General features: G+C 42.6%; 2 protein-coding genes across 5 annotated transcripts in view; one reads left to right on the forward strand and one right to left on the reverse strand.

Moving 5' to 3' along the window:
• The first annotated feature begins 6261 nt into the window (after window positions 1-6261).
• SRP14 (signal recognition particle 14) lies at window positions 6262-10323 on the forward strand. Of its 2 annotated transcripts, XM_054067349.1 has the most exons (5): window positions 6281-6398; window positions 7167-7239; window positions 7824-7936; window positions 9074-9106; window positions 9453-10323. In XM_054067349.1, exons 1-5 carry the CDS (start codon window positions 6375-6377, stop codon window positions 9540-9542), a joined length of 333 nt encoding a protein of 110 aa, XP_053923324.1. In that variant the 5' UTR covers window positions 6281-6374; the 3' UTR covers window positions 9543-10323. The 2 variants fall into 2 exon arrangements, with proteins under 2 accessions (XP_053923325.1, XP_053923324.1); XM_054067350.1 differs by lacking the exon at window positions 9074-9106 and having other exon boundaries at window positions 6262-6398.
• EIF2AK4 (eukaryotic translation initiation factor 2 alpha kinase 4) overlaps window positions 9895-17114 on the reverse strand; it is a 44152-nt gene continuing 36932 nt past the window's right edge. For 2 of the 3 annotated variants that reach the window (XM_054067345.1, XM_054067344.1), the window contains exons 35-39: window positions 15893-15990; window positions 14649-14717; window positions 14004-14048; window positions 12771-12895; window positions 9895-11581 (exon numbers count right to left, since the gene is read on the reverse strand). In XM_054067345.1, coding sequence (XP_053923320.1) covers window positions 11527-11581; window positions 12771-12895; window positions 14004-14048; window positions 14649-14717; window positions 15893-15990 — 392 coding nt within the window. In that variant the 3' untranslated portion in view covers window positions 9895-11526. Of the gene's footprint in view, window positions 11582-12770; window positions 12896-14003; window positions 14049-14642; window positions 14718-15892; window positions 15991-17114 lie in introns of those variants that run through there. The other variant, XR_008449978.1, reaches the window with a different exon arrangement.

The raw sequence follows: 17114 nt of genomic DNA on the forward strand, positions 1-17114 counted from the left end.
TTCTTTTGGCTTTCTTTTCCCATTTTTTTTTGTGAGATGGGGGCTCATCAGAAAACCATTTTGAGCATGTGTAAGACACTTAACAGTATGGTAAATACATATAAGAGTTACCTTCCCCAACAGAGAAGTTTTCTAAAATCTGGATGGTACTTCAAAACCATGAAGCCCTTTTCCAGCAACCTTTTTGTGTCTCTCTCCAGATAGGCTTTTGTTGCACTATAATAGTTATGTGGTGCTTTAGAGTTTTAAGAAACATATCTATATCTATTTTCTAGTCTTCCTCACAAAATATAAATCACTGTTAACATCGCTATTAGGCAACAAAAGTTGGTGCCTGTTGAATTCAAGGTTACTCTTAACCTATTTTTGAAACTCATTTTGTGAAAAAGAAACATAATGTTAAATAAAATAGGATAAATTCACTAAGGTGAACAAAAGCATTTAGGAAAGAGCTCAGGGTACATGAATTGATTCCTAAGACATGAGAGAAGACCTGTTTTTTGTGGAGAGCTTCTTTTTGGAAGTTGGCCTTCTCATCAGGGGCTCAGCAGCTTTCTGGTGGCATATCTTGGTCTCAGAAAGATCTTTATAAAGTGCCGTGTTTAGTTCTCTGTCTGAATCTAAAAGGTATTCAGAATCTCTCTCTTTTTCGTGGTTAGCAGCTGATCAGGCAAATAATATCACTTTGTACCTCTACATCTGTCTTGTTCAACAGCTCTCTGGTCATCATGCCCTTGCATGTCCTCCGTTTCTTTTCACAAGGGCCACTTATAAAGAATGTTAAGACTCGATCTTGGGCTGACATTCACCTGTTCCCATGTACCCTGCTAATTGCTTTGTTGGAAATCCACCCATCACTAGAAAACAGAATAACTGTTCATTGCTCTTGTTAAAACTTTTCTTCTTCACTTCCCTGGCACAGAGCTTGGAATTGCAGTGATCACGCACTGGTGATGTTCAAGGTCCAGAGGGATATGGGACAGGTGAGGGGTATAGTCAGGACACTAAATTTCAGGAAAGCAGACTTACAGCTCTTCAAGGAATTACTCGGTAGGATCCCCTGGGACATGGTGCTCCGAGACAAGGGAGTGGAACAGAGCTGGAAAATATTTAAGGAAGCTTTCCACAGGGCGCAAGAGCGCTCAGTCCCCGTATATAGAAAATCAAGCAGGGAAGGGAAGAGACCAGCATGGCTGAGTCGAGACCTGCTGGTTAAACTAGAGGGAACTGCACAGGCAGTGCAAGCGGGGACAGGGAACCCGGGATGTGTTTAGAGACGCTGCCTGGTTGTGTAGGGATGGGTTAGGAAGGCCAAGGCGCAGCTGGAGCTGAACTTGGCAAGGGAAGTAAAGACCAACAAGAAGGGCTTTTACAGGTACAGCAATCAAAAGAGGAAGATCAAAGAGAAAGTATCCTCACTGATGACTGGAAATGGGGATCATGTATCAACAGATGGGGAAAAGGCTGAAGTACTTAATATTTTTGCTTCAGTCTTCACCGATAACTGCTCTCCTCGCCCCTCCTGGGTCATGGGACAGCAAGATGGTGACCAGGGGGGTAGACCGCCTCCCACAGTAGAGGAGGATCAGGTTCACGCACACCTGAGGAACCTGAACATATATAAGTCCACGGGGCCTGATGAGATGCATCCCAGAGTCCTGAGGGAGTTGGCAAATGTGGTTGCCAAGCCACTCTCCATGATATTTGAAAAGTCATGGCAATCAGGAGAAGTCCCTGGTGACTGGAGGTAATGGTGTGCCCATTTTTTAAAAAGGACAGAAAAGATGACCCTGCGAACTACTGAACTGTCAGCCTCACCTCTGTGCCTGGGAAGATCATGGAACAGATCCTCCTAGAAGCTATGCTAAAGCACATGGAGGACAGGGAGGTGATTAATGGCAGCCAGCATGGCTTCACCAGGGGCAAGTCCTGTCTGACCAACTTAGTGGCTTTCTATGATGATGTAACCGCAGCAGCGGACATGGGTAAAACAACGGATGTGATCTATCTAGACTTCTGTAAAGCTTTTGACACAGTCCCACACAACATCCTTCTCTCTGAATTGCAGAGATGTGTATTTGATGGGTAGACAGTATGGTGGATAAGAAACTGGTTGGATGGTCATATTCAAAGAGTAGTGGTCAACAGCTCAAAGTCCAGATGGAGAACCATGACAAGTGGTGTCCCTCAGGGGTCCGTACTGGGACCAGTGCTGTTCAATACCTTTATCAATGATATTGACAGCAAGATTGAGTGCACCCTCAGCAAGGCTGCAGATGACACCAAGATGAGTGGTGCAGTTGCCACACCAGAAGGATGGGATGTCATCCAGAGGGACCTGGACAGACTGGAGAGGTGGGCCTGTGATAGCCTCATGAGGTTTGACAAGGCCAAGTGTAAGATCCTGCACCTGGGTAGGGGCAATCCCTGTTTTCAGTACATGATGGGACATATGTGCTTGAGAGCAGCCCTGGAGAGAAGGACTTGGGGGTGCTGGTCGATTAGAAGCTCAACATGAGCTGGCAACGTGCACTCGCAGCCCAGAAGGCCAACCATGTTCTGGGCTGCATCAAAAGAAGCATGGCCAGCAGGTCGAGGGAAGTGATTCTGCTCCTCTGTTCCTCTCTTGTGAGATCTCATCTGGAGTATCATGTCCAGTTCTGGAATCCTCGATGTAAGAAGGAGCTGTTGGAACGGGTCCAGAGGGGGGCTACAAAGATGATCGGAGGGCTGAGAGAGTTGGGCCTGTTCAGCCTGGAGAATGGAAGGCTCAGAGGAGATCTGATAACGAACTTCCAGTACCTGAAGGGGCTGCAGGGAAGCTGGAGAGGAGCTATTCATAAAGGCTTGTGGGGATAGGACAAGGGGGAATGGGTATAAACTGGAGAGGGGCAGATTTAGACTGGATATTAGGAAGAATTTGTTCACTACGAGAGTGGTGAGACACTGGCACAGGTTGCCCAAGGAAGCTGTGGCTGCCCCATTCCTGGAGGTGTTCAAGGCCAGGTTGGATGGGGCCTTGGGCAGCCTGGTCTAGTGGGAGGTGTCCCTGCCCATGGCAGGGGGGTTGGAACTAGATGATCTTTAAGGTCCCTTCCAACCCTAACTATACTATGATACTATGATGTTTTGGAAGCTACTCCAGAGTTAACTGTCTTTCTGCCCAACCAGCTGCTATTAAATGTTGGCTCTTGAAGGCCCATTAATCTCAGATCTGGTGAGGTCAGTAAAGCAGTGAGGTGTGGTGCATCTCTGTTTGTACAGTGCTAATGATAGACTTGCAAAGGGGGGGCTGTTATTGGGGTTTTGCTGTAACACTGACTCTTTTTTCTGTGCATAGCTATACTTTGACGTGGTATGCTTGAACTTACAGATCAAAGAGAATTACTAGAATAATCCACTTGTGAATTGTGGGCCATTATCCGTTATTAACTCATCTTGAGCGCTGTGGTGAGCAAACTGCAATTTACAGTATGTTATTACAGTTCTGCTCAATGTGGTGTGCAGCAGCTGAATTTGTGTTTGTGATATCCATAAAGAGATGTAATATTTTCTAGCTAATTCAAATAGATCTTTGCCAACCTCTACTAAAGTTGAACAAGAATTTAATTTACTTCTAACAATTTTGTTTTTAAGCTTCCTGCACCTCCCACCACATTTAGGAGAGGAGGAGGTTTCACCTTCTCCGTTTCCCTTCAATACATGCTTGCTTCCAGGAAAACTTGGAAGCGCAGCAACAACCTCCTCCAGTTCTCTGCCAGATTTCCTTCAGGATCTAATGATTCAGGTGGCTTCATTTGCTAAATTTTTGCCAAAAAAAGTAGTTCTCTACTGACACCATATAATAAAGTTGAGCAAACAGGAGGGCTGGTAAGAGACTTATTTTTATTGCCTGGCTTTAGTCACATGACATATCAGGTTACAAAATACTAATACCCCTGCCAACTCTCAGGATCTACCAATTCCTCTTGCTACTGTTTTAATCCAACCTGGTGTTTTTGGTTTTTTTTTACTTCCCCCCTCCTTTTTTCTGAGGGCATGGGGTGACAGGGAAGGCATTAGACTGGGGTAGGAGATAGACTGAAAAGCAAGTATATCATGACTGGGAGTATCCCTTTAGCTCCTTCAGTGTTTGTTCAGCACTTTTTCGCCAGCTGAATAGCTAATTCCCTCTGAGTGTTGGCAGCCTTTGGCAAAAGTAAAGCAATGTCAGCATTCCCCTGTTCCATCTTTTTTTTGGAAAAGAATCGTCAAAAATATTCCATCTTCACCTTGTTTGCAAGTTGTGATGAAGGCTTCTCCCCCAATTAAATTGTGACATGCTGGCTTGAAAAACAACTTCAAGATCAGGAAGATAAGCTAACTCGCGCGCACACACACACACACACATAAAATCCTTTCTTACAGAAAGAAATTCAGCAGTTCAGTGGAGCCACTTCTTTTATTAGCAGTGAGAAAAATATATTTTCAGAAAAATTGCTGGTAAATCAATAGATTTAAAAAAATGTAAGCTTCATGCAGCTCTCTTGAGCTCTTCACAGTGGTTTCCCCTTTGTCCCTTATTCCAGGATACAGCAGCACCAGAAGCTTTGGTGCTACAGGTTCCTAAAAGAAATTTACCCAGATAGGTAGGTGCCCAATGTCTTTGTACAGTCTCTTATACTGTAGCTACATCTCTACTGCCATTTCAGCCACATTAACGTGGGCAGGCCTAGGTTCACAGGGTACTGAAGGCATACCTCAGCAACAGAAGTAGCTTTTTACAGTGGGCTAAGATGTTTCTGCAAAGGAGGGAAAAACTCCATGGTGCTCATCCCACATTAATGGGTTTTGTTGTGTAGAAAGTATAGAGAACAACTACTGACATATCTTTATTCAGCTTTATGAAAGAAAAGCTGTCATGGGAAGTCAGGAGACTGCTTCAAGGTGACACAAGACTTACCTAGCGAATTCAAGGGCCAGAATTCAGGTGATAGTTGCAGTCCCAATGTTTCAGCTGTGAGACCACCCATCTTCCCTTTTGGCAAGCATGAGTGGAAACGTACTTCTGCCTTCCAGTGTCTGTGACCATGGGAGTTTCCAAGGCAGAAGAGTATGTTGCAATTGTTTGAGTTTTTCCATTTCTGCTCTTCTTTCACAAGTTGCCTATAAAAATCTGCAACGCTATTTAGCCATCCAAAGCTCTCTTGAAAACACAACCCTCCTCTGATTTCTGACAAAACAATCTCTTGTAATTAGAAGTTTGTTATGACTGCTCCTGCAACTGGGCAGGATTAGGGGAAGTAGGTGTCAGCAATGACACCTGTCTTCACTTCTTGTGGTCACCGACTGTAAGCTTTTAGGGGCAGGGACCATCACTTTCCACAATTATACAGTAAGATTTGTTTTTCTTAAGTCTTCCCTCTTCAACTGCAAGTAATACACGTGAGAAAACATCAGGAGGATACCACACAGTTAGAGAAAGGCTGTCTTGGATCTCTATGCTTGCTTTGACTCCAACATAATGGAGTTAATTTAATAAACTGATAGATTTTGATAAACTATGGCCATGTTGTGATGACCTGCTTCTTGAGTATTTGTTTCTTTCTTCTTCGGGCAGTTTCATTTCTGTGTGTGCAATCACAGCACCCTCTACTGCTTCTCGGTTAACCTGCACAGGGACAAGAAGTGACTGTAAACTCTATAAAGGTCCCCCCGAGCGGCTGGACTCCCAGGTTATGAAGTGTTGCCTGATCTATGAGACCCACCATGAGAATTAACACAAGAAGGCATTTCACTTGTGCCTCGAACGCCGTCCTGAGCTCCTCAATGGATGGTGAGGATTCCTTGGGGGGTCAAGCACCTGTCAGCCCAAGGGAAGTTTTTCCTTTTCATTTGTACACAGATGAAGAGTTATCTTCGACTTATATAGGTGAGACGTCACCTTCCCCTCATACAGGTGAGGTATTACTTTCCCCTCATATAGGTGAGGCGCTATCTATCATTAGGTCCACGGGAGAACAACAACAAACCCTGAGCTTCCCTACTGAGAAACACGACAAGGCGCCAGATGAGACTCTCCTGCCGCACGTTCCCGTCCCACCTAACCCACGCCTCGCCGAAAACTGCCCCGTTCAGCACCCGCCCCTCGGGGCGTCGAGCACTAAGGACGCGACGTGTGAAACCCCCGCCCGCCCCGGCCCCGCCCCTTAACCCCCCCCCGCAACGTCCGGCGCGAAGCCGGTGGCGCGCGGCACGCGCCTCACGCAGGGGCGGGGCTGGCGGCGCGAGACTGACGTGGCGCTCCCTCCGCTCCTCCTTCCCCGCCCCCGCCCTTCCGCTTTCCCCTCCGACGCGCGCATGCGCGTGCGGCACAGTGGGGTGGCGCGCGCAGGATGGTGCTGCTGGAGAGCGAGCAGGTTCGAGGGGGGGGAAGTGAGTGGGCCCCGGGGTGGGGGGGGCGAGGCTGTGGCGGCGGCTCGCGGGGGTTCGTGTTACCGGCTGGGGCCCCCGCCTCCCTTGAGAGCTTGTTCCCGAGGAACGGGGAGCCCGGCCGGAGCGGGGAGGGAGGAGGGGAGGAGGAGGAGGGAGGGAGGGAAGAGGAATGGAAGAGAGGGAGGGAAAGGAGGAAGGAAGGGAAAAGAGGAAGGGAGGGAGAAGGGAGGGAAGGTAAGGAAAGAGGAGGGAGGGAAGGTAGGAGGGAGAGAAGGGGGAGGGAGGGAGGGAGAGAGGGAAGGGAAGAGGGAGGGAAGAGGAGGGAGGGAAGAGGAGGAAGGGAAGGGAGAGAAGGGGAAAAGAAGGGAGGGAAGAGGAATGGAAGAGAGGGAAGGAGAGGAGGGAGGGAGGGGAAGGGAAGAGGGGGGAAAGAAGGAGGGAAGGGAAGAGGGGGGGAAGGAAGGGGAGGGAAAGGAGGAAGGGAAGGAGAAGGGAGGGAAGGGAAGGAAGGAGGGGAGGGAAAGGAGGAAGGGAGGAAGAAGGGAGGGAAGGAAGGCAAGGAGAGAGGAGGGAGGGAAGGGAAGAGGAAGGAAAGGGAGAGGAGGGAGGGAAGAGGAATGGAAGAGAGGGAGGGAAAGGGGGAGGAAAGAGGAAGGGAAAGGAGGAGGGAGAGAAGGGAGGGAGGAGGGAGGGAAGGAAGGAAGACCTGTGGGGTGGCCTGCACCAAGTGTGGAGTCTCGTTTCTCTTGCAGTTCCTGACAGAGCTCACCAGGCTCTTCCAAAAGTGCAGAACTTCAGGGAGTGTGTTCATAACGCTGAAGAAATGTAAGTTTGAAGCCTGTTACTGGATGGAAGAGCTGGGCACCCAAGTTGTACTTAGTGGTGTTAGCGTGTATGTTAAAAGAAGCAGTTGTAATTCAGAGCATCTGGAAACAGGAGTGGTTGTATGGACAGATCAATCATCTTAGTTCCACTACTGATAGCTTTGAAGCAACACCCTATTTCAAACTGTAGGAAATATAGGGACAATTGAACAATAATTTCTGTAACAGGAGAATTATAGTGTTGCTTTTGTGTGTTTTTCTGGTTTCTGGCTAGCTGGCATTCCTTGAGAAGTCCAGTGTCCTAGGCTGCGGTTTGACACACATTTTGAGACATATTGCTGCTGAGGCAGGCAGTTCATACAGCGTGGCAGTGGAAGGATCTACGCTTTTTATCCTGCAGATGTAGTTTATCTTCTGAGACTACAGAGGAAGGGGTCTGTGAACAATTTGGCTGCAGTGTCAGCTCAGATGGCCTTAAACTCTACAGTGTTTTACAGATCTTTTCATCACCAATTTCTAACATGTTAGGATGCATCTGGTGGTTTTAGTGGAATACGGATAAACGTTCTCTGCCTTTAAATACAGATGATGGTAGAACAAAACCAGTCCCACGGAAAGGCCATGTAGAAAGCTTTGAACCAGCAGACAATAAGTGTCTCCTAAGAGCGACTGATGGAAAGAAGAAAATCAGCACAGTGGTAAGTGACAACTTCGGGTTAGAAAGATTAGTGTCCCTACTTGGCTTTATGTAATGCCCCATATTTTAAGTGAAACTTGTCTTTAAATGGATGCCTTGAGAACTATCCTCTTAAATCCACAGAGAAACTGTATGGCAGCTAAACACACAGCAGAAGTTGGGATGCTGAAATGTTACACTTACCTGAAGTCTTGATGCTTATACTCAGCGTTAGAGATAGGACAGTAGTTTATAGTTCTGCTTTGTATGCTGGATTTTGGTTCAGAATGTTGTTGCAGAACAGCAGAAAGTAACCCGCCTGTTTTCAGCAACCCTGGATCCCATGTTTTCAGTCAGGTGAAATTGTTTGGAGGGAAGGGGGAAAGTGCTTCTAGCGATGTTGGGGGCAGATAGACACAGGACAGATGTAGAACCTGCAGTATGAAAACAAGTGGTGTGGCTTCCAGAAGAAAGATTGTGTACACCTACACCCAAGCCTCAGGTGACAAAGAGGTAGCTTTCCTATAGACCTTGATGGAATTACTGAAAGTTCTTTCAACTTGGGAAAGAACAGACTGTTCCCAGACTGGGAAACTGTAGGAAAGAGATCCTTGCATCTTGGCAAGAATGTGTGGGTAGACTCTTTTTAAGCCTTAATTTTGTTTAGCATACCTATTTTTTTTCCTCATTTACAGACCTATTTGTATTTCAGGAAATGTTAACTGAAGTTGAAAACCTGATGTGTGTATAGCTTGAATGAGAGATCGGGGAAGTTTTTAGCTGACTTCAGCTCACTTCTGTGGTGTAACCCATAGAAAAACATTACTTTGAGAAATAGTTGAGAGAGTCTGGGCTGCAACACGTTTTTACAGTCCTACAAGTAAATAAAACCATCCTTACAATGTTTCTTCACGTTCTTTCTGCTTGAAAACATTCAGATTTGGGATGAGTGGTCTTCTGATGATTTTGTTAATCGACTGGGAAGTGTTTTCAGTTTCTTAAGTCACTGAAGTCCTATTCAGCCCACCACTGAATGTGATGAGTTGATCCAACCACTGCCAAAACCACTAGATTGTTGCTGGTGGGTAAACATGTACTGATACTTGGTTTTTAATAGCAGCCAGTGTTTTCTTGGTTAACGGACAGTATTACTTTGCAGGTGAGCTCAAAGGAAGTAAATAAATTCCAGATGGTAAGTTTTGTATGCCTTTTATCTTTGTTTTCTGTAGGTATTGGGGAGTGGTCAGTAGAAAGCATGAGACAGCTGTGAACAGGTTGATTCAGTGCTGAACTGACATAGAGATTAACCTTAGACTACTCATCTACCTGTATTGTTTTATTTTTTTAAAAATCCTGTTGTATTTTATCTCACTCCCTGCATTGGTTTAGGAACAATAGTTTCCCAGTGTAGGGTGTAATAAGAGCATGATTCTCTGAAAAAACACAGATACCTACCCATCAGCAATATGTAAATTGTTATCTCTAGTATATTGTCACTTACGTATTTGTTCTTTTAATGGTTCCTGTTGTTGTTTCAGGCATATTCAAACTTGCTGAGAGCTAACATGGATGGCTTGAAGAAAAAAGACAAGAAAAGCAAAAACAAGAAGAGTAAAGCAACACAATGATGGAACAGTGTTCTCCCAGCACTGTAACTTGGTTAAAGCGAAGTCCCTTTCTTTTGGAGTTACCACTTGTCTTTGACTTTCCTTCTGGCAGGATACTGGGATGGGATCAGTACTTTTGTTCAAACTGAAAGCAGAAGGTGCTTTCTGTAGATTGTTGTATGGCAGGAGTATTTTCAGAGTTATACTGAAATAGCTTTCAGCTCTGCCACCAACTATTTCTGTGCTCAGACTGCTGTTGTTTTGTGTTTTACCAGTGGGCAGTATAAAAATGCCTTTTGTGGTGGGGGGTAACACAGGGTGAAGAGAAAGGCACTGTACCAGGAGCAGAGCAGGATTGGAGTGGGAGTCCTAGTGACAGATGCCTGGTTTTACAGATAAGACTCAGCAGTGCTATGCGAAGTGGGTGCCAGCATATAATCAGGAACAACAGCTTTCCCATTCTGAGGGACATGTCTACGTGATGCAGTGCAGATATCCCTAAGGCAGCCAGTACAGTGCATGAGCTCTTGCAGAGTCAGGCAGCTGTGCCTTTGCCCTGGGCTGATCCTGTGGTGCTGACCCTGGCTTAGGGTGGGAGGAAGGGTAGGGCTCTGCATCATGTTCCCTTCAGGCATGGCTAAAAATGCTGATCACTTAAATTTTTTTTTTAAAAACCTCATCTTTCACTATATTCAGGCATCTGAATTTCCCCATACTGTATATCTTAACGTAGCTCCATCGTATAAGCAGATGTAAAAGATCAATACTTAATTGTTCCTATTAAACACAATTGAGAAATTAATTTGGTTGTAATGACTGATGTGACTGGTCTTGGTGCACGACAAGGAATAGTATAGTTATCTCTGCTTTTAGGACTGACTCCCTGATGCTACTTTGTCACTGTTACAACTTTCAGAGTTCCCAAGAGTTTTTGTGTTTGTCTTCAGTTACCTTTTTACATATTTTAACTTTGCCCCCCTCTTCACTACAAGAAAAGGGTAGAAAAAATAAGTAGGGATTTCTTAATGCAGTAAGCCTGCAGTGCTAAAGGCAATGACCTATGTTAGAGAACAAAACAGAAGTAAGCTGTTTACAAAGAAGGTACTGTGTGGGGAGGGAAAATACCACTCTCTTTCCAGCAATCCCTAACTTTTCTGCATATTCACTCCAATATTCTGTAAATTCAATGTGAAATATAATGCATAGTTAACTGTAACTCATCTTCAGATTTGTTCAATTTCACTTTTCCTCGTGAGGCCATGTTACAGTTTAGCCTCAGAAGATAGTCATAGTAATGCTGAGACTCTTATAATTAACTTCAAACTTAATCTGACAACCCATGTGAAGAAAGCTAGTTTCAAAACTTTGGTTATGCCTCTAGCACACTGTTTCCCTTGGAAGTCTTCAGTTTAGGTCTGAAACCAGTTTTTCTTGTATTGGGTCTTATTTCATCTCTCAGGAAGCAGCTGCTTGGTTTGAATGCAAAAGCAGAGGCAGACAAGTTTGCGACAACTTTCCATGTTATATACAGATATCAAAACAGTAAGTTTAACAAACAAAAGCTTGCAATACATGTTTCAAGAAGGCTCAGTAGCCAATCATTTTATTACATAAAAACCTTCAAAAAATTTAAAACGCTTTTACAGTTGAAGATAACTCATCCTTCTGTAATCTTTGAACTGAGTTTCTCAAAGGCATTCTGAAACTATTTAAAAAAAGAACAGTAGTTTTACACCTGCAAGCTCATAGTACCCTTGTGGCCTAAGGGGCAAGAATTATGATAACACATACTTGTGCTTGTAGCCAGACTTGCTTCTTAACTGCCTATAAAACATCGATTTCCACTTTTTGACATAAATTTACAGTTTTATATTACACATGAAATTCAATTTGGACACACAAAAAGGCATTAGTTGCCTGTCTTGCATTATTGCAGCTTTTTGAAATTCTTGACAAAACACACTGTTGTCTTAGTAAAAGCAACCTACAGAAGATGCTTTAAGCACTAAAACAAAACCTTGTATTCATCTCGGTAACTGTACAGGACAAGTGCAGGAACCCTGCAGAGTGAAGGAAAAGAGAGAAATTTTATTTGAAACTGCAGATTCAAAAGCTACAATACCTGTGGCAAATCTTACCAATAAGCAAACTGCAAAGATTCAGTAGAAAAGCAGTTAAGTTTTTAGTTCCTTTGGCTGTGACTACAATTTCCCCCTTCATTCTCTTTCTCTTTATCTAGCCTGTTCAGTCTGCATTCAATGATCTGAAGGCTTATGGTTGAGCACTGTTCTGTGTGCAGGCATCAAATGGGAAAGGAAGACCATCAGGCGCTGCATTACATTCACACCCAACATTACATGGAATATGATCATGTAGTTATTGGGTTCTGTTGCTCACAGTCTTTCAAACCACAGGAAGAAAAAAATATTTCATTTCATTGCCTTAGTAACCTTTAGCAAGACTGAAGCGATTTTGGTGCATCTCTAAGAAAAAGGAATCCACCAATTTTTAGTCTCACTTAAAGGTTAGAAGGTATCTCAACAGAGGTTTAAGAAAATGTATTATAAATGAAACCCACAACAGGAAATAAATGCCTATTTCTTACTTAACTGTACCACTACCTGCAGGAGTTAAAAATTTGAGGCTTAAAACCAGATGTACCCAGACTATTTTAGCCTTGCCAGCATCCAACAAGGAGACTGAGTAGAACATAAGTGTTTTTATGCTTAGAAAAGAAATTCAGGCTTTACTGCACCTTGGGAGAGTGTGCATCATGTTAGTTTAAGCTAAACAGTCTGTCAGCTGTTCCAGATTGCCACTGTATTCCTTCAAAGCAGGAGGAATTAAACATGCTCATGAATTTTAAAACGGAAGCTGAGTCCCTCCCATGAGAAAAGAGGGTTAACTATGCAGAATAGCAGTATACCTGGATGTATGTGGTAGTTTGCTACTCAGTATGAGCAAAGCAGTAAAGGAGAGAACAGTGGGAATACCTTTAGAATTTCTTGCAAAGACTTATAAAACCAAAGAATTTACATGGCCAATAATTTACATTTTATCACAAGTGAGGATTAGGACAGGTAAAATCTTCCCACGGTACTCAAGGAACTAAACACATTTCCTGAATATTTCTGTTTCCTCTGGGAGAGATAAAGGGGAAGACAAATTAATAGTATCTCACTTAGTAAAGTTTGAATGCAGAAATAATTAAGGTGTTTTATGTACCTATAAAGAAATTAACAAGTTTACCTCTTTTCCATTTTGATACTGTAAATTTCATCACAAATTGCCTGTAAATATGAACATCTCTGTTTTGGCCATCGTGACATCAGTTGTCTCACAGTAGCATCAAAGGCTTGTCTATCTTTGTCAAACTAAGAAAAAAAATTTACAAGAAACTATGATACAGTTACATCCTCTCATGAAGGAAATACTTCCGGTAAGATACAGTCTTCTGATGTGTAGCATCAATGCTTCTTAATTAAAACAGGTTTCAAACAAAATTCATATAAACATGTGCAACTTGTTTTAATTTTTTTAAAATGTTTAGGAATTCAGCGATCAGTTTCTTAACACAGTTTAGTGATAATAAGTTGTAAGGTTTTGCAGTGCTGGATATAAGAACTGTGGTGGTTAAAAGTGAATTATGCAAGCCTATCATAGGCATTTATTTAGTTAGTTAGTTTATCACCTTTTACTTGAAATAACTATCTCCGTGCTTTGGATAGAATTGATTAACTATGTATTTTGAAAATATTTTCAAATGTTTCACCGGGGTCCGATTACCAGACAAGCACTACTTCAGAGCAGCAAATGAAAAATATGAAAGCACTAAATCCACTTCCAGGCAAGATGCCATTCTGAAGTCCCTTTTTTGGGGAGTGCACAGGCATTAATCTCTCTAGGAAGAGCTTCGGACTTGAAAGCTACTGCTGTCATTGGAGGAAAGAAAGAAGCTTTTTGTCTTTGGTGGGTTTCCCCCGCCCTCCCCAAACAGTTTCTGAGTTGTTGAAAGTGTCAATACAATACTTATAGACAGTCCCTTTTTATCTTAGCTTCACTAAGAGAAGTTTCAGCTACTGTACTCAAAACCATTGCCTCTGTATTTTGGGTCCTCCTTCATTAACAGTTCAATAAACACCTTTGTTGAATCTGCTATTAATGCTTATTGGTTTCTGCAAATGAGTAGCAAGACTTAATTTCAGTCAACTATTCTTGGGAAAAACCCCAGAACTTTGGATTAGGACTTCTTAATGACATCTTGTGTAAGTTGGGGATTTGACAAAAGGACTTTTCTAGCCTCAGTCAAGCTCCTTGAGTGAAAAAAAAAAAAAAAATCCCTTTCAAGTTTTAAAACCTAATTCAAACTCCTTGAAGGAGAAAAAAAATACAATGGGTGAATTTTATATTCCACTTCATTAGGAACAGAATTTATGATCTATTATTCAATTAGAGTTCTAACAACAATACTTAATTGCTTACCTCTAATGATAAGAAGTGTATCACAGTTGCTTTTGGTAGATCTACCTGTAAAAATATCACCAAGAAATCAATACTTAACAGTTCTTCTGTTATCAGTTTTCCAGCTGGAGATTAGCTATACTGAAGGAAGTCAGACTTCTTTATTTCATTTCCAATGAAGCACTTGTGTTGATAAGACCTTGGTAAATGTCCATTTCTAAGCATTTTAACCAAACTGTTCTTGACAAGATTCCATTATGGAAAGTCCCAAATAAGCACAGGGAAAGAGGCAGTATGTATACACCATTTCAAAGTCCTTTGTGACATGGTCAGCAAAGTCTGAAAGTTATATACAAACAAAAGTTGCATTGGTATAAATTTAAGAGCAAATCTAGTGGGAACAAGTTATTAACTACCATAGCGGTTAGCGTAAGTACTGCTCAAGAATTTACAACTTGTTAAATTTTGTTCTATGCAACTGTCCAATATACACAATTAGAAATACTTTTCAAGTGTTAAAGGAATGCACATCAGGTCTTATTTAACCAGTTTAGTTCATTTGGTATCTCTGAAGTGAGGCTTATTGGCAGTAGTTTGTTCCAGATAGAAACTGCATCATCCAGTTCAATTAAGAATTTGCAATTCAGGCTTCTGCCAAATACTTACTGCTAAAATCTCGATTTCACTTGTTTTCTGCTGCAGGCTAGCGACGAATGCTTGAAGTCTTGTTTGCACCTGGCAACACAAGATGTGCAAAAGTAAAATACACTGCTTCTGTAATACAGATTGGGAACACCTATTTTCTGTTTCATAGGTTACGAGAAACAAGAGGCTGCTCCTAACACAAGATGTAGAACTACATCATATTTAAACTACAATTCACATTTAATATAATTTTTAGTAAGAATTCCACCATAATACTTCAAGAGCAAACAGGAAGCAGACTCGTGGTGAGCCAGTCTTCCAGCAGCAGTAAAGACTTTCTAATAGTAGTACTGTACGAAAGCAGCTAGAACTGCACGTTATAACGTGAATTCTTGCCTATGTAGTTAAAAACTGCCTTTCTTTTTCTGGGTGTTGCACAATTATACAGAGGAATGTGAGAGCCTGTGACTGGATACAGTGAATCATCTCTAGCTGAAGATGGGACTGATTTGAAAGCAGAACCAAAGTATGGGTCATGCCTTGTAACGCTTTCTCCCAGAGCAAGCTAGTAATCCTGCAAAAGGTAGCACTTTACAAATGGAATTGCAGCCTTGCACTAAGTTGTCTTTTGTGCCTTGGAAAGATGCATTCATATATTAAAAACCTGAAAACAGCAAATGTATTTAGGTCAAAGCTCTTTATTTGGGTTCCTATAACTATTTATAGGGGGGATTTTTTGTTGCACATCCAAATTTGGACTGAAAAGGAAATACGATTACGCTTCTGTTTAACCACGTATTCTGAATTTTGAAGCCAATTATCCTACATATGCAAACTCTGGCATTTGTATCTAGCATTTTAAAATCTGCAATTTCTTCTTAGGCCTTTAGTTTGAGACAATATAATGAAACAGAGTATCTGTTACAAACAAATCACAAATTAAAAGTACGCTTAACTTATTTAATACACTTAAACATTTATTAAAAAAGAAGGAAAATTCCAGAACCATATTTCCTACTAAAATAAGATTCCTAATATGTACATACAGCGACGGCTGAACCACAACACCACAGATACTTCCCAAGATCCAAAATGTTAGAAAAGGTGGTCTTTGCTGTCAAGCTTTTGTGTTGTTCATAATGTATTTTATGAATAAAGAATAAACAGGACATATTTCTGTAAGTTAGGCAATAGTGAACATATGAATTCTACCATTCCTTAACTACTAAGGATCACTTCTTAATATTTGTTTGGTATGTGTGTACCTGAATTTCTTGACGACGCCTGGCACTGGCAGATAATTTTTCGGGAGCTATAACACTAACATTAGGCACTACAAGAGTTCCATGTGATTCAAACGCACCTAAAATGCAAACACACAGTTCTAGATTATACTCTTTCTTTATATAGTAAGTAGCAAGAAACAGAAAATTCACAAATATTAATAATCTAAGATCTGTGTAGAAAAGGTTTCAAAAAGCAGCTAAACACCCCTCCCCCCCAACTCAGTCAAGTAGGTAGGATAATGAAACATGTGCATGTAAATTCTCAAACACTCACTTACTATTTTGAAGGACTGGTTGGTAAGACTAAGAAATTTGGCATTTTTACATTAGTGTTCCCTGAAACTAATAAAAGGTTCCAAATGGCTTGCAGAATTTCACAGAGGAATGTAGCTTATCTAATACCAAAAAAAGAGAAAAACTATTGGTGACCTGCTGAGGGGATGGTGGAAAGCCTGTGGATGTTGTCTCCTAAACTTTGTAAAGCATTTGGCACCATTTCCCAGAGCATTCTCATGGAAAAACTGGCTGCTCGTGGATTGGAGAGGTGTACTCTTCGCTGGATAAAAAATGGCTGGATGACTGGGCCCAAATAGTTGTGGTGAACGAAGTTAAATCCAGTTGGCGGCCAGTCAAAAGTGCTGTTCCCCAGGTCTCACTGTTGGGGCCAGTTCTGTTCAGTATCTTTATCAGTGATGTGGAAGAGGGGATCGTGTGCACTCTCAGTAAGTCTGCAGACAACAGCAAGCTGGGCTGGAGTGGTGATCTGCTTGAAGGAAGGAAGGCTCTACAGGGGGATCTGATCAGGCTGGATGAATGACCAAGGCCAAGTGCATGGCGTTCAACAAAGATAAGCGTTGAGTCTTGCACTTGGGCCACAACAACCCCATGCAATGTTACAGGCTTGGGGAAGAGTGGCTGGAAAGCTGCCCAATGCAAGAGGACCTGGGGGTGCTGGTCAACAGCCAGCTGAATATGAGCCAGTGGTGTGCCCAGGCGGCCAAGGTCAATAGCATCCTGGCCTGCATCAGAAATGTGATGGTGGCCTCATCAATACTGAATACGAAGGCAGAATCTCTTCCCTAGTCCTGCTGGCCACACCTCAAATACTGTGTTCAGTTTTGGGCCCCTTGCTACAGGAAAGACATTGAGGTCTTGGAGTGTGTCCAGAGAAGGGCAATGAAGCTAGTGAAGGGGCTGGAGC

This window comes from Cuculus canorus, chromosome 5 (genome assembly GCF_017976375.1).
Source record: "Cuculus canorus isolate bCucCan1 chromosome 5, bCucCan1.pri, whole genome shotgun sequence".
Classification (NCBI taxonomy): Eukaryota; Metazoa; Chordata; class Aves; order Cuculiformes; family Cuculidae; genus Cuculus; species Cuculus canorus.

Coding starts and splice junctions, on each gene's coding strand:
- SRP14 (XM_054067349.1), top strand. CDS start 6,375: ATGGTGCTGCTGGAGAGCGAGCAG. Junction 7,937..9,073: donor AGAAGAAAATCAGCACAGTG/GTAAGTGACAAC, acceptor ATTACTTTGCAG/GTGAGCTCAAAGGAAGTAAA. Junction 9,107..9,452: donor AAGTAAATAAATTCCAGATG/GTAAGTTTTGTA, acceptor TTGTTGTTTCAG/GCATATTCAAACTTGCTGAG.